Source organism: Sorex araneus, chromosome 4, assembly GCF_027595985.1.
Source record: "Sorex araneus isolate mSorAra2 chromosome 4, mSorAra2.pri, whole genome shotgun sequence".
In the NCBI taxonomy this organism is placed as follows: domain Eukaryota; kingdom Metazoa; phylum Chordata; class Mammalia; order Eulipotyphla; family Soricidae; genus Sorex; species Sorex araneus.
This window is the reverse complement of record NC_073305.1, coordinates 142255157-142277708: the sequence shown is the minus strand read 5'-3', so window position 1 is coordinate 142277708 and position 22552 is coordinate 142255157. Positions and strand designations below refer to the sequence as shown.

The 22552-nt window shown below is 42.4% G+C and overlaps 1 protein-coding gene and 1 pseudogene across 1 annotated transcript; one reads left to right on the top strand and one right to left on the bottom strand.

Moving 5' to 3' along the window:
* Positions 1-16121: 16121 nt before the first annotated feature.
* Positions 16122-17808, bottom strand: CALHM6 (calcium homeostasis modulator family member 6). Its single transcript, XM_055136731.1, has 3 exons — positions 17518-17808; positions 17176-17430; positions 16122-16502 (listed from the first exon to the last, which is right to left on the bottom strand). The coding sequence occupies exons 1-3, from the start codon at positions 17806-17808 to the stop codon at positions 16122-16124; spliced, it is 927 nt and encodes a 308-aa protein (XP_054992706.1).
* Positions 17809-20219: 2411 nt separating this feature from the next.
* Positions 20220-21580, top strand: LOC101559016 (60S ribosomal protein L4-like; annotated as a pseudogene).
* Positions 21581-22552: the final 972 nt, after the last annotated feature.

Genomic DNA, 22552 nt, shown 5'->3' with positions numbered 1-22552 from the left:
AATAAAATGGAAATGTATGAAGGGTGTTGTATTTCTTGCTGGAGCAAATTAAGCCTGTATATAAGAGAATACAAACAAGTATGTTAAAACCAAACAAATGTGTGTACTTTAGTTACATCATTGGGCTAGAGTATAAGGTGTCCAGGAAATACTGCATCGCTCTTTTCTGGGTGTTTTATTTTATAGTCTCTAGATGTTGGCCGTTGATGACATTACACAGCACCGGGGGCAATTTCTGGGTGTGAATGCCAAGCTACTGGAAAACAGGGGATATGGTTGGCAGAGGACTGCCCAGTCCCGATCTGAACAGGCTTGGAGATCTCAGCCACGGGTCCCACATACCTGGGTTCCTCTGCCAGTTCCTTCATGCTGAGGCTTGTTGGAGCTTGTTCACACACCCTTTTTATTACATGAGGGATGGCTCCTCAGCAGACACCAAATTTTTTGCTGCTTTGTTCAAGGACACCCAAATACCAGAATTGTGAGGAATAAATGCCTGTTGTTCATTAGCCACCTAGTCAGTAGTAATTTGTGTCTAGTTTCAGAGCTCTTAATATAGATTCCCACACAAGCAGGTATTTATTGGAATAGTTCTCAAATGATTGAAGATGTTAAAATGTTAATGTTTAGTTAATGTAAATTAATAAATTAATGTTTGAAATATTTTTCCCAATTGTTTTATAAATTAGTTTATACTGTCTTCCCCTCTAATCAACGTTAAGTCATTTTTAACATGAAAAGTGATAACATTTGATTAAATTTTCAAGGAAGTATTATCTCTAAAGTTAAAAAGTTACACATCTGCAAAGAAAAGTGGTTTTGTTATCCCTGTAAGCACCTTATCTCAGATTGCCTCTCAGCCCTTCCAGCCCTGTCAGCAGGGGTCTGCCTCCACCAGGTTCTTCCTGCTGAGATTTTACATTAGGAGAAAAGAGGTCTGCCTATGTCTCTGAAAGCTCAATAAACTTTTGCAGCACTTTAAAAAAAAAGTTAATGTTGACCAGAAAGGTATTATTTTAATGGAAACTTGACAAGAGAACACTTGAAAAGTTACCCGCTATTTTGGGTTTGGGGGTTTAGTGAAGGGACCAACACCTGGCAGTGCTGGGTTTATTCAAGTCTCTATGCTTGGGGATTAAATTGAGATTTGTCCATATGTAAGGCAAATACCTTAACCTCCAAACTAACTCTCCATCACCACTCATTTACAGTTTTATAAGATGTCTGAGCCCTATGTGCAATTTCCAGCAGTACCAAAAAAAGTTCTAAGACCAAAATAAATAACCAAATGCGCAACAATAGAATTTCAATGAATCTCTGATAAAAATTCATTGAGCATTATTCTATTAATATAAAATTCAAAAACAAAAAAAACATTAATAAGTTAGGAATAGACCCCTAGGTGGTAAAATTATAGACATAAGTAAGGATATCATCAGTCCTCAGGTATAGGTGGACAAAATTGGTATTGTGAAGAGTTACACTGGGAGGGTGCTTTTGAAGTGTTGGAAATATGGTATTTCTCTTCGATCTACATTGCTACATAGGGCTTGGCTTAGGCTTGTAATTTTTTGATTATTCTTAAAACTGCACTTGAATATTTCTCTTATACTCCTAGGTTTAATACCTCACAAAATTTTAACTGTGAAATTACCTGGTATTGTTGGGGTATTTTCTTTTGTTTGGAAATTTGACTTTGTTTTGTTTTGTTTTGTTTTTGGGTTACACCAGAAAGTGCTTAAGACTTACTCTGGGCTCTGCACTCAGGGATCACTCCTAGTGAGTGGGGGACCATCGGGGGCACCATATGTCATGGATTTAACCTGGGTCAGCCACATGCAGGTAAATACCCTAACTGCTGAATTATGGGGAAACCCCTTGCTTGGAAGTTCTCAATGTTCTGTTGTGTTGGAAGAAAGAATTTGACATGGAACCTCTCTTTTAAAGAAACAGGTATGTTTCTTTAGATAAGTATATACTATTGTCCTTAGAATGCACAGTAATTCGCAGTCTTTACAATGCAATTCACAAGAGTGATCTTTTAATTAGATTTTTTTTATAGTGAGAATAATTTCAATGGAAGACTCAGCTTTCACACAGTAGATCTTGGATCAGAGAGATAGTACGGTGAGTAGGGCACTTGCCTTGAAAAGGCTGTCCTGGCTTCAATCCTGTGCAGATTGAATGTTCCCAGAACCCACCAGAAGTGATTCCTGAGTGCAGAGCCAGGAGTAATCTCCCAGCACCACCATATCCATATATCACCTCCAAACAAAACAAAACAAAACAAAAAAAATAGCCTGGTACTTGAAACAGGACAGGTGTTCAGTGGGAGTTTACTGTTGACTAAAGAGACATTAAGTGCTGCTGCTGAAGTTCATTCAAACAGGAAGGAACACCCCATCTTTCATTCAAGGAAGAATCATTTATTACTATATTCCCCCTATGAACCAAAAGCTATTTTGAAATGTAAAACTTTCAACATGCTTTTTCCATCAGATAAATTTTTTGTGATTTTTGGGTCACCCCCAGCAGTGTTCAGGGCTTACTCCTGACTCTATGCTCAGGGATCAATACTGGCAGTGCTTGGGGACCATGTGTGGGGCTGGGGATGAAACCCTGGTGAATTGCATACAAGTCAAATGCTCTACCCGCTAAACTATCTCTCTCCCACCAGACAATGTTTCCTCCAGAAAGTTTTCACCAGAGAACTTGTCTATCTAATTAGTCCTGGCTGGCAGTGCTTCAAGTAGAATTATCCTTTTAATCAATTTGACACAGTGTGGATTTGTACTGATCTATGTGTGTTTCCTAGGAAAAGTATTTGTGAGGACCACAAAAGAAAAAGCAAGCTCAGGATTTTAGAAAGTGAAAGTACACAGCACCATCTGGAAGGAAAATGGGTTTCCAATAGAAAAATCCATGGTGGTCTGTGCATGTGTTTGTGTGTGTGTTTGTGTGTGTGTGTGTGTGTGTTTTAGGGGATGAACTTCAGATAGGGAGTATGTGTGCCCTTGTGCAAAGCAAGTAACTTTACCTCTGTACTATCTCTCCACCTTGCCCCTCTTTATATTCTTTAGGTTGGTCATGTTTGGAAGTCATACCTGAAAATTTTCAGGTGTTACTCCTGGCTCTGACTCAGTATTCACTCCTGGCAGTGCTTGTGGATTATATAGGGTGCTGGGGATAGAATCTGTCTCACTGCTTGCAAGGCAAGTGCTTTACCCGCTGTACTATTTCTCTCAATCACTGTTCTTTATAGTCCCTCCATCACTGCTCTCTGCGTTAATTTATCTTGGAAAAAGGGGTTGTTCCCTTAGAGTGAACTGTTGGCCTGACTTCTCTAGGGGCTGCCAAAGGAGAACTGTGAAACCCAGGCAGAATGAGCTCCTGCTTTTGGTTGAGATGTGATTATGCATCTGGTCTTTTCCTAGACATCTGTGAAGAGTCTCTGTCTACGAGTCCCAGTGTGGAAGCTCTTAGCTCTTTCCCCTGCCAGCCTTTTGGTATTTATGAAAAGTCCCCTCTTCTCTCCCTTCATGTCATCCCAAGGATAACAAGATCAAGGAGTTCCTTGAGATGATGACAAGAAGGGAGTCCTACCCTGAGTTCTAACAATATCTTTTTTCTCTTCTTCTCCTACAATCCCTGCCGATATCTATCTATTCCACCTAGTGCATTCATAGATAACACAGTTCAGGTTCACAACCATCTAGTTCCATCAGATTTGATAATTTTGTACATGACATAGGGCAAGTTTCCTGATTAATTATGTTCTGTATAAATTGTTCTGTATTCCCATTACTCAAAATAATGGAGGCTTATCTCCAATGTGCTTTTTTCATTAAATAGCTTCAGCTGATGTATTATCTAATTTTTTTAATTAATCCTTTAGGGGATCATTAAGCTTTCATGATTGCAAAAAAATAATCAGGATGGAGTAAGCACTGTCATCACTGTCATCCCATTGTTCATCGATTTACTCGAGCGGGCACCAGTAAGGTCTCTATTACACTCAGTTCTGATATTTTAGCAACCTCTCTTTATTCATCTTTCCCAACAATGGAGGCTCTTTCAGGGTCAGAGGAATGAGACTATCGTTACTGTTTTGGGCATATTGAATATGCCACGGGTAGCTGCCAGTCTCTGCTGTGCAGGCAGGATACTCTTGGTAGTTTACCGGGCTCTCCGAGAGGTACGTATATATCTGTTACTGTATTTGGAATATGAATACGCCCGGGAAGCTTGCCAGGCACTCCCAGGCAGGCAATAGACTCTTGGTCGATGTCATATTCTCCAAGAGGGAAAACTGGTCTATTAGATGTCACGCGACCGCTTCTGGGATTTTTTTCATACAAGAGAACTTTTTTGAGCATTTCAAATTAATGAGGAACCCATGGGTGCCTATAATGAGTGCCCTGCTATTCCCGGACATGGTGACTAAAGAAAAGATGATATATAAGATCAGTGAGCATAGCCTGTGAGATGAGTTAGAGTGATCCTAGAGCATCCCCAGAGATGACTTGAGAACACCGATAGCTATTTCTAGCATCTTTGAACATGCTGACAAGGAAAAAAGTAAGAGTTAGAGAGTAAAAGGAAATTGTGCAATAGAGAAAGCCAATAAATTAGCCCATAAGACTTTGAGATGCTGCTGGGATTCCTATTTTATAACAGAAGGCAAGACTTAGGGAAGCCACAAGGAGAGGAGAAGCTCAGGTCCATACCTGCTCATCCCCGAACCTCAGGAAAACAAAGAAAATGAGAGTGAGTTCATGCTGGTGGGGCAGGGAGGGGGCTGCTCAGTGAGGCAAAAGTCCTACCAGTTCCACAATGCGGTCATCAAGCCACACCTATGTCCACTTGATCTGCTTCCACCTTATCTGCTAAGTCTAGGAATAAACCCTTGCTGCCTTTATGTCAGGGTGCCATGTAACTTAGGTCAAGGCAAGAAATAACGTTGGAGAATCCAGAATATGATGTGCAAATAGGCTACATCCAATAGATTCAGGTTCTTTGACATTCTGAAGGAAAGAAAATAGTTAGAAAACTAAATTATAATCCAAGTTTGCTATAATGCCAAAAGAATTACAATCAAATCACAAGCACCATAGGTTTCAGGGGTGTGTATACTTATATATTTAAATATAAGTAGTGAATCAGTTAAAAAAGAATCACAAAGGAAGAACGTACAAGAAGAAATTGAAAATGAAATTTAGCAAGTAAAAATGAAGACAAGCATGTTATTATTTTCAATATTGTTAATTGGGGAACAGAAACAAACTGATCATGCAACTTCTGCTATCACAAACATACACAGAAAAAAAGTATATAATTCTTCCAAAGCTGCTCATAAAATGAAAATCAATATTCTTTGTATAACAACCTTTTTTGGTTCATTTTCTCGGGCATCTTTAATGCTTGAAAATGTACCAGAATCTTTCTCACCCCAGTTTTTTCACAAACTATTCCTGAATCCTGAAATGTCCATAGATCTTTCCAACCTCTTCCTCCCCTCATCAAGTCACAACATCTATTTCTATATTTATTTGTTGGTATAGGTTTTATCTAAACAAAACACACACTCAGTTGAAGCTGAGGGATGGCTATATGACAGCCTGTTACACTATTCTTTCTATTTGAGGGCATATTTGAAACTTTTCATGGTAAACAGATTTTAAAAATTCTGTCAAAATTTTATCAATATTGCCTATCCTAAGATAAGATTTTCAAATTTTGCGTTTAAAATATTTTTCCACAATGAATTTTTGCATTTATCTTTAGTAACCAAATTAATCATAAGTGATATTTTAAAGTTTCAAATATGAAATATTCAAGAAAGTGACTCAAAATGAATACCAGAAAACTGAAAACAAAGTGTGAAATTCAATTTCCCTGTCACTGTTTTTTTCACTAAAGTGATTGATTTGAAATTGTTATTATCACCCATCAATTATGGACCATTTTTTTAAAGACCCTACACTAAGTATATAAAACTTCTATTTTTATTTTGTAACTTTGAGTGAATTGTTCATTTTACTTATGTATTGTTCATTTTATTTATTTTTTTATAAATTTATTTATTTTTAATTAGTGAATCACCGTGAGGGTACAGTTACAGATTTATACACTTTTGTGCTCATGCTTCCCTCATACAAAGTTCGGGAACCCATCCCTTCACCAGTGCCCATTCTCCACCACCAGTAAACCCAGCATCCCTCCCACCCTCCCGGATCCCATCTCCCCCCACCCCACCTTGCAACTGTGGCAGGGCATTTCCTTCTGTTCTCTCTCTCTAATTAGCTGTTGTGGTTTGCAATAAAGGTGTTGAGAGGCCTCTGTGCTCAGTCTCTGGCCCTCATTCAGCCCACAACACCCTTCCCCAGCATGGCCTTCGACTACATTATAGTTGGTGATTTCCTTCTCTGAGTTGCCCTTTCCCCAGAATGTGAGGCCAGCCTCCAAACCATGGAGTCAACCTCCTGGTACTTATTTCTACAATTGTTGGGTGTTAGTCTCCCACTCTGTTATTCTATATACCACAAATGAGTGCAATCTTTCTATGTCTGTCTCTCTCTTTCTGATTCATTTCACTCAGCATGAAACTTTCCATGCCGATCCACTTATATGTAAAATTAATGATCTCCTTTTTTCTAACAGCTGCATAGTATTCCATTGTATAGATGTACCAAAGTTTCCTCAACCAGTCATCCGTTCTAGGGCATTCGGGTTTTTTCCAGATTCTGGCTATTGTAAACAGTGCTGCGATGAACATATAAGTGCAGATATCGTTTCGACTATACTTTTTTGCCTCTCTGGGATATATTCCCAGTAGTGGTATTGCTGGGTCAAATGGGAGCTCAATATCTAATTTTTTGAGAATCGTCCATATTGTTTTCCAAAAGGGCTGAACCAGTCGGCATTCCCACCAGCAGTGAAGAAGGGTCCCTTTCTCCCCACATCCTCTCCAACAGCGGTTGCTTTTGTTCTTTTGGATGTGTGCTACTCTCTGTGGTGTGAAGTGGTATCTCGTGGTTGTTTTGATCTGCATCTCTCTGATGATTAGTGATGCAGAGCACTTTTTCATGTGCCTTTTGGCCATTCATATTTCTTCCTTGGTAAAGTTTCTGTTCATTTCTTCGCCCCATTTTTTGATGGGGTTGGATGTTTTCTTCTTGTAGAGTTCAACCAGTGTTTTATATACCATTGATATCAACCCCTTATCTGATGGGTATTGTGTAAATATCCTTTCCCATTCTGTGGATAGTCTTTGGATTCTGGTCACTGTATCTTTTGCAGTGCAGAAACTTTTTAGTTTAATGTAGTCCCATTTGTTGATCTCTGTTTTTACTAGATTGCTTAGTTCCGTGTCACCTTTGAAGATACCTTTATCTTCAATATCGTGGAGGATTTTGCCGACCTTGTCTTATATGTATCTTATGGTGTGTGGTCTCATGTTGAGGTCTTTAATCCATTTTGATCTGACTTTTGTGCATGGTGTCAGGTCGAGTTCTAAGCCCATTTTTTTGCATGTGGTTGTCCATTTGTTAAAGAGGCTTTCCTTGCTCCACTTCATATCTCTTGCTCCCTTATCAAAGATTAGATGATCATACATTTGGGGCTGTGTGTAGGGATATTCCACCCTGTTCCATTGGTCTGCGGCTCTGCCTTTGTTCCAGTACCATGCTGTTTTAATTGTTACTGCTTTGTAGTAAAGTTTGAGGTTGGGGAGGGTGATGCCTCCCATCGTCTTTTTCCCAAGAATTGTTTTAGCTATCCATGGATGTTTGTTGTTCCATATGAATTTTAGGATTGCTTGATCCGTTTCTTTGAAGAATGTCAGGGGTATCCTTATAGGGATCGCGTTGAATCTGCATAATGCTTTGGGGAGTATTGCCATTTTGACAACATTGATTCTCCCTATCCACGAGCAGGGTATATGTTTCCATTTCCTCATGTCCTCTTTGATTTCATGGAGTAGCGTTTTATAGTTTTCTTTGTAGAGGTCTTTAACTTCCTTGGTTAAGCTGATTCCGAGGTACTTGATTTTCTGGGGCACGATTGTGAATGGGATTGCTTTTTTCATGTCCCTTTCCTCTGCCTCATTGTTTGCATATAGGAAGGCCATGGATTTTTGGGTATTGATTTTGTAGCCTGCAACTTTACTGTATAAGTCTATTGTTTCTAAGAGTTGCTTAGTAGAGGCTTTAGGCTTCTCTAGATATAGTATCATACCGTCTGCAAATAGTGAGAGTTTGATTTCTTCCTTTCCTATCTGGATGCCCTTAATCTCTTTTTCTTGTCTAATAGCTATCACAAGTACTTCCAGTAATATATTGAAGAGGAGTGGTGAGAGTGGGCATCCTTGTCTTGTGCCTGATCTTAGAGGAAAGGCCCTTAGTTTTTCCCTGTTGGGGATAACGCTTGCCGTAGGCTTGTGGTAGATGGCTTCGACTATCTTGAGGAAAGTTCCTCCAAACCCCATTTTGGTGAGGGTTTTCATCATGAAAGGATGTTGGATCTTGTCAAATGCTTTCTCTGCATCTATTGATATGATCATATGGTTTTTGTCTTTACTTTTGTTGATATGATGGATTATGTTGATTGATTTCCAAATGTTAAACCATCCCCCAGGGCTCTGATTCATTCTGTAGCCATTTTGAGGTCTTTGGCCATTATTTGTTGTTGTCTATAAGCTTTCTGTAGCTCATCTTCTAGGTCGCTGATTCTGTCTTCGGCTGTAGTCTACTGTTAAGGGCATCTACTGAGATTTTTAATTCATCTGCCGATTCCTTTATTTGTGTGACTTCCGTTCGTAGGTTTGAAATTTCTGCTCTCATTCCTTCCTGCATTTTCTTGGTAGACCATTCCAGTGCTTCATTCATCTCCTCCCTTAACTGTCTGTTCCATGGTTGCTTGGAGTAGGTCGACTCTCCTCCAGATTTCCTCTCTGAATTGTTTATCTGAGAGGTCGTAGATGTGAGTAGCCCCTGATGATGTTTCTGGAATCTTTTCTTCTCCCTCTCTTCGTGGAGGGGATTTTCGCTGCTTCTTCATATTGTTACGAAAGTGTAGAGTTGGAACTTTGTAGTTATTTATTCCTGTTCCCTCTTGTGGGAAAGAGGGGCTCTGGTTGTGCTAAACTTCCCTTATTCACTGACAGCTTTTATAGTGTTAAACTAAGCTAATGGATATTTTGCATAAGGGGTTGAGATGGCTAAAGTGATTTTCAAAGAAATAGACAATACCTATTGTGCTTCATCTTGTTATGGATGTGTAGAATCTGAGCTTTGTAGTTCTTTATTCCTGTTCCCTCATGTTGTGGGAAGGAGGGGCTCTGGTTGTGCTAAGCTTCCCTTATTCATTGATAGGTTTTATAAAGTTAGACTAAGCTAATGGGTATTTTGCATAAGTGGTTGAGATGATTAAAGTGATTTTCAAAGAAATAGACAATACCTATTGTGCTAAGGTCAAAGATAATATCGGAGAGGCCACGCCCACTTTGAGACCACGCCCACTGAGATACAGGCCACGCCCCAAGTATCTTCCTGGCAGGGTCGCAGTTTCTCGCAGGGCCACGCAGTGCAGGGAAGCATTTCTCAGTCGTTACCTGGTCAAAACGAGTGAGATGGGGCAGCGCTGGGCTTGATTGGCAGCCGTGGCAAAGTTGTGGGGGAATTAAGAAGAGCCCAAGCTGGCAGAAAGTCGACTTGGGGTTGTATTGTTCATTTTATTATGTTTATTTGCAGAGGCACTTTTGCAAAAAACGCTTGGATGAGCAGTAGGGGCCTAAGTAAGGTACATGGCCAAGGGGTGCTCATGAATGTCAGGGCTCCACTTGGCATTTCTGAGGGTAGGGGGCCTACAGCACCAAGTATTAAATCTTCTACTACCCCTCAGTGAAATATTTAACCTGGTTTTATTTTAGTAAGTACTATGATAAAGAAATGAAAGCAGTTTTTGTTCAGATGTAAAATTGTTTCCATGGTTTGTAAGACTTTTACTTTTTTTTTTTTTTTGCTTTTTGAGTCACACCCAGCAATGCTAAGGGGTTACTCCTAGCTCTGCACTCAGGAATTACTCCTAGCAGTGCTTGGGGGCCATATGGGATGCCGGGGATCGAACCCGGGTCAGCCGCATGCAAGGCAAACACCCTACCCACTGTGCTATCGCTCCGGCCCCTGTAAGACTTTTAAAAGGCAACTGAAACAATATCAATTTTATTAATGATGCAACCACTCAAAAGTACATTCCAGCTCTCGGCCACGCCCTCCCTTTCCCCCACTTCCCGCTGCCGTCTGCGTCTCCCGAGTTTCTGAAGTCACTCCCTGCTCGCCCTGCGCACCCCGTCTCCCGAACCGGCTTGTAACTGCGCACGTCCATCAGGTACGAGGACCATCCCTCGGCCACGCCCTCCCATCCCCCCCATCAACAGGAAGACACTGGGGGCGTGGCCTGTGTCTTAGTGGGCGTGGTCTAAAAGTGGGCGTGGCCTCCTCTCAGAGCGGCCAACGCTAACGCGGCCGCAGTTATTCTTTGCTACCTCAGCTCAATCGGTACTGTGTATTCCTTTGAAAACTCAATTTTGCGATCTCAAACATTTACGCAAAATAGCCATTAGCTTTGGCTGACAGTATAAAAGCTATCAGTGAATAAGGGAAGTTTAGCACAATCGGAGTCCCTTCTTCCCACAAAAAGGAAGAGGAATAAATAACTACAAGGTTCCAACTCTACACTTCCGTGACAATATGAAGAAGCAGCGAAAATCCCCTCCACGAAGAGAGGGAGAAGAAAAGATACTAGAAACCTCAAAAGAGTCTCCCAACATCTACGACCTCTCAGATAAACAATTCAGAGAGGAAATCTGGAGGAGAGTCGACCTACTCCAAGCAAATATGGAACAGACATCCAATAAATTAAGGGAGGAGATGAATGAAGCGCTGGAACGGTCTACCAAGAAAATACAGGAAGAAATGAGAGCAGAAATGAGAGCAGAAATTTCAAACCTTCGAACGGAAGTCTCACAAATAAAGGAATCGGTAGATGAAATAAAAATCTCACTAGATGCCCTCAACAGCAGAATGACTACAGCCGAAGACAGAATCAGCGACCTGGAAGATGAGCTGCAGAAAGCTTACAGACAGCAACAAATAATGGCGAAAGACCTCAAAATGGCTATAGAGCGAATCAGAGCCCTGGGGGATGACTTCAAGAGGAACAACATAAGAATCATTGGAGTACCAGAACCACAGGGAAGTAACCCCAATGAAAAAAACATAGTCAAAGACATCATTACTAAGAAATTCCCAGAGCTGGAGAAGGCAGGCATCCAGATACAAGGAGTCCGAAGAGTGCCAGCAAAAAGAGACCCAAATAAAAAGACTCCAAGGCATATCATAGTCAGAATGGCAGATGCTGTAGATAGAGACACAATTCTACAAGTAGCAAGGTCAAAGAGGGAAATCACATACAAAGGAGCACCCCTCAGATTTACGGCCGATCTGTCAGAAGAAACCCTCCGAGCCCGAAGACAATGGTGGGACATAGTGAAAAAACTCAACGAAATGAATGCCTCACCAAGAATACTTTATCCAGCTAAACTCTCACTCAAACTCGAAGGAACCATACACTATTTCTCGGATAAACAACACCTCAGGAACTTCATAGACTCAAAACCAATCTTGAAAGAAGGTCTAAAGGGGCTACTCTAAGACAAGGAGGAGCCCCATAAGAACAACAAATCCCACAGAAAGATGACACAAAACCACATCACAATAATCTCTCTCAATGTCAATGGCCTAAATGCACCTATCAAGAGACACAGAGTGGCTAAATGGATCCGGAAATTAAACCCAACATTCTGTTGCCTGCAAGAAACACACCTGAACAAACAGAGTAAACATAGACTCAAAGTCAAAGGATGGAAAACAATCCTCCAAGCAAACAACCCCCTTAAAAAAGCTGGAGTGGCCATCCTGGTATCCGACAACATAGATTTCAGGATGAAAACGATCAAAAGGGACAGCGAAGGTCATTTTCTGTTTATCAAGGGATATGTACAACAGGAAGAAATCACACTCTTAAACGTATATGCTCCTAACAAACGACCGGCTAAATATTTAAAACGACTCCTAACAGACTTCAAAGAGGACATCACTAACAGCACAATTGTAGTCGGAGACTTCAATACGGCCTTATCGCCTCTAGATAGATCCACAAGAACAAAACTCAACAAGGAAACACTGACTCTGAATGAAGAAATTGAAGAGAGAGGCCTAATAGACCTATACAGGGCCTTAAACCCCAAAAAGAAAGAATACACATTCTTTTCCAGTGCACATGGAACATTTTCAAAAATAGACCATGTACTGGGCCCCAGAACATACCTCAATAGAATCGGAAAAATAGAAATTGTATCAACCATCTTTTCAGACCACGATGCGCTGAAGATAGAAGCTAACCACCCACAAATACGGAAAATCAAATCAAACACCTGGAGATTAAACAATTCCATGTTGAACAATGAGTGGGTCAAGAAGGAAATCAAGGAAGAAATCAAAAGATACTTAGAAACAAATGAGAATGAAGACACGAGCTACCAAAACCTATGGGACGCAGCTAAAGCCGTGTTAAGGGGAAAATTTATAGCTCTCCAAGCATTCCTCAGGAAGGAAGAAAGGACCCACATAGATAGCTTGACTTCATGACTCAAGACCCTAGAAAAGGACCAGAAAAAGGACCCCAAACCAGACCGAAGGAAAGAAATAATAAAAATTAGAGCAGAAATTAATGACATCGAAACCAAAAAAACAATCCGAAAGATCAATGAAACAAAGAGTTGGTTCTTTGAGAAAATAAATAAGATTGATAAACCGCTAGCAAGTCTCACAAAGAAAGAAAGAGAGAAAACTCTAATAAATCGAATCAGAAATGAAAAGGGGGACATCATAACAGAAACCAGTGAGATTCAAAAGATCATTAGAGACTACTTTGAAGGTCTTTACGCCACAAAAAAGGAGAACCTAAAAGAAATGGATGGATTCCTTGATTCCTACAATCTCCCAACACTGAAGAAAGAAGACCTGGAATACCTGAATAGACCCATCAATGTTAAGGAAATTGAAACTGTAATCAAAAACCTCCCCCAAAACAAAAGCCCAGGCCCAGATGGTTTCACTGGCGAATTCTTCCAAACATTTAAAGAAGACCTATTGCCTGTTTTCCTCAAACTTTTCCAGGAAATTGAAAAAACAGGAACTCTCCCAAACAGTTTCTATGAAGCACATATCTCCCTAATACCAAAAGCAAACAAAGACACCACTAAGAAAGAAAATTACAGACCAATTTCCCTGATGAACACCGATGCAAAGATCCTCAACAAAATACTAGCAAATAGGATCCAACAACTCATCAAAAAGATCATACATCACGACCAAGTGGGATTCATCCCATGGATGCAAGGATGGTTTAACATTCGGAAATCAATCAACATAATCCAGCATATCAACAAAAGCAAAGATAAAAACCATATGATCATATCAATAGATGCAGAGAAAGCATTTGACAAGATCCAACATCCTTTCATGATGAAAACCCTCGCCAAAATGGGGTTTGGAGGAACTTTCCTCAAGATAGTCGAAGCCATCTATCACAAGCCTACGGCAAGCATTATCCTCAACGGGGAAAAACTAAGGGCCTTTCCTCTGAGATCAGGCACAAGACAAGGATGCCCACTCTCACCACTCCTCTTCAATATAGTACTGGAAGTACTTGCGATAGCTATTAGACAAGAAAAAGAGATTAAGGGCATCCAGATAGGAAGGGAAGAAATCAAACTCTCACTATTTGCAGACGACATGATACTATATCTAGAGAAGCCTAAAACCTCTACTAAGAAACTCTTAGAAACAATAGACTTATACAGTAAAGTTGCAGGCTACAAAATCAATACCCAAAAATCCATGGCCTTCCTATATGCAAACAATGAGGCAGAGGAAAGGGACATGAAAAAAGCAATCCCATTCACAATCGTGCCCCAGAAAATCAAGTACCTCGGAATCAGCTTAACCAAGGAAGTAAAAGACCTTTACAAAGAAAACTACATAACGCTACTCCATGAAATCAAAGAGGACATGAGGAAATGGAAACATATACCCTGCTCGTGGATAGGGAGAATCAATGTTGTCAAAATGGCAATACTCCCTAAAGCATTATACAGATTCAATGCGATCCCTATAAATATACCCATGACACTCTTCAAAGAAATGGATCAAGCAATCCTAAAATTCATATGGAATAACAAACGTCCAAGGATAGCTAAAACAATTCTTGGGGAAAAGATGATGGGAGGCATCACCATCCCCAACCTCAAACTTTACTACAAAGCAGTAACAATTAAAACAGCATGGTACTGGAACAAAGGCAGAGCCGTAGACCAATGGAACAGGGTGGAATATCCCTACACACAACCCCAAATGTATGACCATCTAATCTTTGATAAGGGAGCAAGAGATGTGAAGTGGAGCAAGGAAAGCCTCTTTAACAAATGGTGCTGGCACAACTGGACAACCACATGCAAAAAAATGGGTTTAGACCTTGACCTGACACCATGCACAAAAGTCAGATCAAAATGGATTAAAGACCTCAACATTAGACCACAAACCATAAGGTACATTGAAGACAAGGTCGGCGAAACCCTCCACGATATTGAAGATAAAGGTATCTTCAAAGGTGACACGGAACTAAGCAATCTAGTAAAAACAGAGATCAACAAATGGGACTACATTAAACTAAAAAGCTTCTGCACCGCAAGAGATACAGTGACCAGAATCCAAAGACTATCCACAGAATGGGAAAGGATATTTACACAATACCCATCAGATAAGGGGTTGATATCAATGGTATATAAAGCACTGGTTGAACTCTACAAGAAGAAAACATCCAACCCCATCAAAAAATGGGGCGAAGAAATGAACAGAAACTTTACCAAGGAAGAAATACGAATGGCCAAAAGGCACATGAAAAAGTGCTCTGCATCACTAATCATCAGAGAGATGCAGATCAAAACAACCATGAGATACCACCTCACACCACAGAGAGTAGCACACATCCAAAAGAACAAAAGCAACCGCTGTTGGAGAGGATGTGGGGAGAAAGGGACCCTTCTTCACTGCTGGTGGGAATACCGACTGGTTCAGCCCTTCTGGAAAACAATTTGGACGACTCTTAAAAAATTAGATATTGAATTCCCATTTGACCCAGCAATACCACTGCTGGGAATATATCCCAGAGAGGCAAAAAAGTACAATCGAAACAACATCTGCACATGTATGTTCATCGCAGCACTGTTTACAATAGCCAGAATCTGGAAAAAACCCGAATGCCCCAGAACGGATGACTGGTTGAGGAAACTTTGGTACATCTATACAATGGAATACTATGCAGCTGTTAGAAAAAAGGAGGTCAAGAATTTTGTAGTGAAGTGGATGGGCATGAAAAGTTTCATGCTGAGTGAAATGAGTCAGAAAGAGAGAGGAAAGAGAGAGACAGACATAGAAAGATTGCACTCATCTATGGTATATAGAATAACAGAGTGGGAGACTAACACCCAAGAACTGTAGAAATAAGTACCAGGAGGTTGACTCCATGGCTTCGAGGCTGGCCTCACGTTCCGGGGAAAGGTCAACTCAGAGAAGCGATCACCAACTACATTGTAGTCGAAGGCCATGTGGGGGAAGGGAGTTGCGGGCTGAATGAGGGCTAGAGACTGAGCACAGCGGCCACTCAACACCTTTATTGCAAACCACAACAGCTAATTAGAGAGAGAGAACAGAAGAGAATGCCTTGCCACAGTGGCAGGGTGGGGTGGGGGGGAGATGGGATTGGGGAGGGTGGGAGGGACACTGGGTTTACGGGTGGTGGAGAATGGGCACTGGTGAAGGGATGGGTTCCCGAACTTTGTATGAGGGAAGTATAAGCACAAAAGTGTATAAATCTGTAACTGTACCCTCACGGTGATTCTCTAATTAAAAATAAATAAATTTAAAAATTAAAAAAAAGTACATTCCATTTTATTACTTCATCAGGTCACATATTATCATTGCCTTGCAAAGTTTGTGAATCTACACAGTATCCTCTGCTTCATCAGCTCTCTCAGGCCTGGGGTCATAATTCCCATCTCTCTCACTAATGTATTTGTGCAGCAAACTGTAGTACTGGCCATCCTTATTAAAAGTGTAAAGTGATGAAATTTGCTTCCAGGCTTCAGGACTTGGGATTTGGACATGTTCAGACCTTGAACCCCCAAAGAAACGATTAACATTCTCCTTTGCCAATTTATTTGCATGCTCTGTAGTTTCCTTTGCAAGCATCTTCTGCTCCTCTTCCAAATATGTTTCCTTAAATGTTAGCTGCATAAAACTAACTGGAGATCTGCATCGGGAATAACATGTGCCAGCCAGAAGACAGAGGACAATCACTGCTATGAGCATCCAGCCTCCCACCTTAGGAAAACACAAAAAAATGGCAATTCAGTCACATTTTCTGTCAGGCATTTCCTAAATCCTCAGGTCAAATCTAAAGTACCCCCCTTACTATGAGTTAGCAATAGTTTGGAATCTGAATCCCTTCAAAGGAGGAGTGGCCCTGAGCTCTGGAGCTCTGGACAACTGCTGGCCAGACCCAGACCCATATTCTAAGTCCACTCGAAGATCCAGGAAGGAACCTCTATATTCTTCCCCAGAACACAGACGTGGAGTTTTCACACATGCAAGTAAATCATTCATTTTCAAAGTCCTTTCTAAGCCCAATGGCTGTAGGGCTGGGACCTCAGAGCCTCACAGATTCACTGTTAAGGGCTTTCTTCTGGCTGCACACATCAGAGGGAGCATCTTTCCTCCTTTTCACTGGTTTGATTTCAACAGTGCCCTATAGTGTCCCTATAAAATAGGCAAGTGGCTATTTCAGTTTGTTTTCTGGGGCCAGGGTGATCGTACAGTGGGTAGAACACTTGCCTTGCAGGCTGCCGCCAGGGATTCCATCTCTGGCATCCCTGAGGAATGATTCCTGCGTGCAGTAAAACCCTGAACACAGCCTGGTGTGCCCCCACCCTGCCAACCCAAGAAAAGGAAAAGGCTCGAATTTTGCCTCCCTGCTGCCTCCTGAGCCAGCGCTGACCTGAGAGTGCGCCCGGAGTTCCTGCAGGAGGTCCAGCAGGCCTGGCTCTTTGTCCTGCAGGCAGGGCATCTTGGGCAACAGAGTCATGCAGTCGTCTTGGCGGCCGCTACACAAATATCGCACAATCGGGGCTGTGCCGCTGGCCCCGCACTGGTAGAAGGTTCCCCCGAGCAGCGCCACGGCCACCCAGGTTAAAGGCGCCACTAAGGCAGTTGCGGTGATCTCCAGGCACACCTTGCAACTTTGCTTTCCTGTCTTCCCCATCTCGGCGCTGGTCTTGGCATCCGTCTCGGTGCTGGTCTTGGCATCCGTCTCGGCACTGGTCGTGGCATCCGTCTCAGCGCAGGTCGTGGCATCGGGCATGCAGCAGCCGGTCAGCCAGAGCCACGTGTGGGTTCGCAGCACAAAAGCCAGGATGAAGAGCAGCAGCGCTGGCACGAACAGGAAGACCAGCCCATATGGCAGGTTCCAGCTGGCGCTGCAGGGGCACTGGAACACCACAGCGGAGAAGATGCGCTCCCCGCCCGCGGTCAGCAGGCTCATCAGCCCGTAGCCCAGGGCGTTACGGTGCTTGAGCAGCAGGTCCAGCACCGTCTGGAACTTCTCCATGGGTTTCTCAAGCAAGGTCGCCATGGCCAGACCCCCAGATGCTTCTGTCTGTGGTCCCGCACGTTCTGGGGTTTGATTGCAGCTGTGGCCAGGGACTACCCACTCTTTGATAAGCAGTAGACTTGGAAAAGGGAAGAGGGTTCCTGTGCCTTCCTGAGATGTCTTTAGCTTTCTTTTGTCAACCAAATCAGCTCTGGGTCACAGAGAGTCTAAGTGAACACATCCTCCTCCCAGACCCCTGCCCCCCGAACCTCACTAGGGAAACAGACCGTGCTGATCTTTCTTTCCTGTTTCCGAAACTCTCACAGAGGATGACCTTGTTGACTGTTACCTCTGCATCTACCAAACTGACAGCCAGGAAAGTTTTACTTCAGTTCCTGACCAGACTGACATCCAATGGGAAGAATACTTCGTGCCTATCATTTGGCAGGGGGCGAGGGAGGAAGGAAGCCAGCTGGTTCTCCACTGCAACCACTCCTACTTCCCAAGCCAATTATCAGTAAAACCAGACACGTGCCAAAATAGCTGCACATTTATGGGAAATGTTATTTAAGAAAAATTTCTAGTTTCGCTTTCCTAAGTTATAATACTGCTGAACAGAACCACCAATCTAATTAGAACTTTTTTTTGCCTGATACTCTAAATAACAGTCAACTGAAAATATTGCATTATTTTAGCCTTCCCCTCTCCTGCCTCAGTTATGTCATAACACTGTCAGTACCTGGAGGAATGTAAAACTTTTCCCACCCACCACAAACTTGGGGAGCAAGCAGTGAGGAGTTCGAGTGTTTTGGTTTTGTGGTGACAGGAATCAAACCCAGGGCTTCAATTGTTCTCTATCACTGAGTTGAATCTCTGCTGACAACCCCCACTGAAATTTTATTTTAAATTTAGTTTGGGGGGTGCCACAAGTGCAGATACTCAGGAATTACTCCTAGAGGTGCTCAGGGCACCATATGAGAACTGACAGGGATTGAATGTCGATCAGCCACCTTCGAGGCAAACAGCCTACTCGCTATAGTATCGCGCTGCCCCCACCCCCAAGTTTTAAACCCCAGCTACATCTAACTAACATGTTTTTCTCCATCTTCAGTTTTATCAAGGGACCATGCTCTGCTAGCTACTACTGTAACTATTTCTGTGGAGTTACGTTTTACCCTGTGGCTCAAGACATTTGAAGATTGAAATGGGTTTTGAAGTCAGGTGCATTGTATCTGGGTATATGTCTGCATGCAGAATCTACTGCCCCAGATTAGATAGAGCCAGGCTGTCTTCACCAGGGGAATCTGGGAGTACAGGGGGTGGGTTGAGTTTCCCTCGCCACCCCAAGCAGACCCCTGGCAGCCAAAAACTTTAAGAACACAGCCACAGCCATGGCTTTGAACTCGGACTAGCCACACCCATGAAGAAACCGACAGAGGAACCCAGGTATGCAGTACCGTGGCTGAGATCTCCAAGCCTGCTTGGATTGGGACTGGGCCTCCTCACCCAGATACCCAGTTTTCCAGTAACTTGGCAGTCACGCCCACAAACTGCCCCTAGCGCCATGTAATCTCATCAACGGCCAAGATCCAGAGACTATAAAACAAAGCTCCCGAAAGAGAACAATGTAGAGTCTCGCATAGCAGAGTCTGGCAAGCTACCCATAGCATATTTCATATGCCAAAAACAGTAACAACAATGGTCCTCATTCTCTTGACCCTGGACACAACAGGGACAAATTGAGACAACAGGGACACTTTTGCCCACTGGAGCAAATCGAGGAGCAACTGGACAACAGTGATACAGTGATACAGCATGCCTGCATGTGTGTTCAGCAAATTGGTTTCTCGAAGACTCAACCTCCTTATTTGTAATAAAATAAAAACTAATTGTTCACTTTTCAAGACTGCTGAGATAAGAAAATTGAGTAACATATATAACTTACACAGTGCAATTGTGAGGGCAAAATGGATGCTGTGACAGGCTGCATCTAACATTAAGTCTCAACGAGGCTTCAGTTTGTTTCCCCAGAGTAGGATTTGCAGTTTCTGGTAAACTTCCAGTTGAGTAATTTATTGAGATAAGGAATTGGGGAGTTGGGTCTGGCCAGTCATGAGGGTGTCACTGTACCTTCCTTAGAAACTGTTACTAACCATTGCCTAATTGCTGACCACCATTATAATAAGGCTGATCTAAAAATAGACCAGTATATAACTTGCCTCTTAAGTCTGAACCCTACATAAAATGCTTGTGATTTGGAGTCGGGGTCCTTATCAAGGCTCCACTGCGTTGGAGACTTGGACCCTAGCTTGAGCGAGCGCTGGTTCAGGCTAGTAATAAATTTCCTTTGTATTTGCATTATCTTGTATGGACTGGGTCTCTCCGCAATTTGGGATCTGAAACTCAGGCATAACACAGGTTATTAGATAAGGGATTACCTCTTACTTGCAAGTATGAGAACAGACAACAACAACCAGAAAACTATTCTGTTTTCTTTTTTCTCCCTGTGCCTGCTGCCAGCCGAAGAAGAGTGTGGCCTTCTCTCTGCCACTCTGGCATGTGCTCCTTCACTGATCTTTGTATACTCCGAAAAGGGGGAGTCATCTGGCAAAAATGTCACTTTGCCTGCAGTGTTCAAGGCTCCCATTCAACCAGATATCCTTAACGTTGTTCACACCAACCTGCGCAAGAATAACAGGCAGCGCTATGCCATCAATGAGGTCGCAGGTCACCAAACCAGTGCAGAGTCTTGGGGAACTGGCAGAGCTGTGGCTCGGAATCCCAGAGTTCGAGGTGGTGGTACTGATCATTCTGGCCAGGGTGCTTTTGAAAACATGTGCATGGGGGGGGGGGGGCCGCATGTTTGCACCGACCAAAACTTGGCACCATTGTTATCGCAGAGTGAACACAACTCAGAAGCAATACACCATCTGCTCTGCCCTAGCTGCTTCTGCCTTACCAGCGCTGGTCATGTCCAAAGGTCATCGCATTGAGAAAGTACCCGAACTTCCTTTGGTGGTTGAAGATAAGGTTGAAGGCTACCAAAAGACCAAGGAGGCAGTTCTGCTGCTCAAGAAACTTAAGGCCTGGAATGTCATCAGAAAGGTTTATGCCTCTCAGCAGATGAAAGCTGGCAAAGACAAGATGAGAAACCATCATCATATCCAGTGCAGGGGACCCTGTATCATCTATAATGAGGACAACAGCATCATTAAAACTTTCAGAAACATTCCCAGAATTATTTTGCTTAATGTAAGCAAGCTGAACATACTGAAACTTGCTCCTGGTGGACACATAGGTTGTTTCTGCATCTGGACGTAAAGTGTTTTCTGCAAATTAGATGAACGTGGTGGAAACTTGCCTCCTTCAAGAGTAACTACAACCTTCCCATGCATAAGATGCTTAATACTGACCTTAGGAGAATCTTGAAAAGCCCAGAGATCCAAAGAGCCCTGTGAGCACCACGCAAAAAATTCATCGCAGAGTCCTGAAGAAGAATCCTCTGAAAAACCTGTGAATCATGCTGACACTGAATCTATGTGCTAAGACAATGAGCCAAAATACCATTCTTCACCTGGCCAGGAATCACAAAATCCAGATGGATAAGGTGGCAGTTGCACTAGAAGCCAAATCAGATGAGAAGGAGGTTGGCAGCAAGAAGCCTGTGGTAGGGAAGAAAGAGAAGCCTGCTGGTGTGAAAAAACCAAAGAAGGCACCTGTGGGAGAAAACGCTGAAGCTACCAAGAAACCAGCTGAAAAGAAGCCTGCAGAAAAGAAAGCCGCCACAGAAGAAAAGAAGAATCCCCCTGCATAAACGCCCGTGTACTATAAAAGTCAATCATTTGGACAGCTAAACTTTGAATAAAGACCTGATCAAAGAGGCAATGAAAAATAAGATGTTGGCTATGTTGTCAATCTTGGTTAGAATATTAGTATAAGTCTTTCATTTGTTTCAATTTAGTCTTGTGAAATGATTCTTTTTCATTTTTTATGTTGGGTCCCTTGTAGTTGAATGGGAAAAGCAAGTGCCATAAATCCAGATTACAAAACTCATTTGTAAATAGTGTAATGTCCTAAAAACTAATAAACAGCTTCTAAACTCAAAAAGAAAAGAAAACTATACTGATCGTAATTTGAGAGTTCAAATTGCTATTAGATGAAATAATCACTTGTATCACTTGTAGTCCCATTGATCTTCAATTTGCTCGAGCAGGCGTCAGTAGCATCTCCATTTGTCCCTGTCTCAAGCTAGTGCAGCTCAATGATACCTACTCGCTCCAGGAACATGAGGAGCCTCAAATCGTTCATTCAGAGATTTGACAAAGAAGTCTGACCATCTAGTTGGTGGGCGGCCATGAGGTGTTTTGATGTCCCGTGGAATCCAGTCGGCAACAGCTCTAGGCCAACGGTCGTCTCTGAATCGCATTACATGACCAGACCATCTGATTTTTGATGCCCTGGCAAATGAGACAGCATCCCTGATTTTTGACCATCGACGGAGGTCAGAATTCCGGATTCCTTCTCTCACTTGAGTGAGACATGATATTCCCAGCATAGCTCTTTCGATTCCTCTTTGGGATACCCTAATAGCATTCTCATCCTGTTTGCCTGTTTGCATAGGGCCCAGGTCTCTGAGGCATATGTTAGTGCAGAAAAAACGGTGGAATCGAAAATATTTGCCTGGAGTCAGAGGTTCTTCGTTCTCTTAACCACCTCTTTGACATTCTTGAATGCATTCCACGCTGCTCTCTTCCTCCTGTGTAGTTCTGGCACCAAGTCGTTCCTC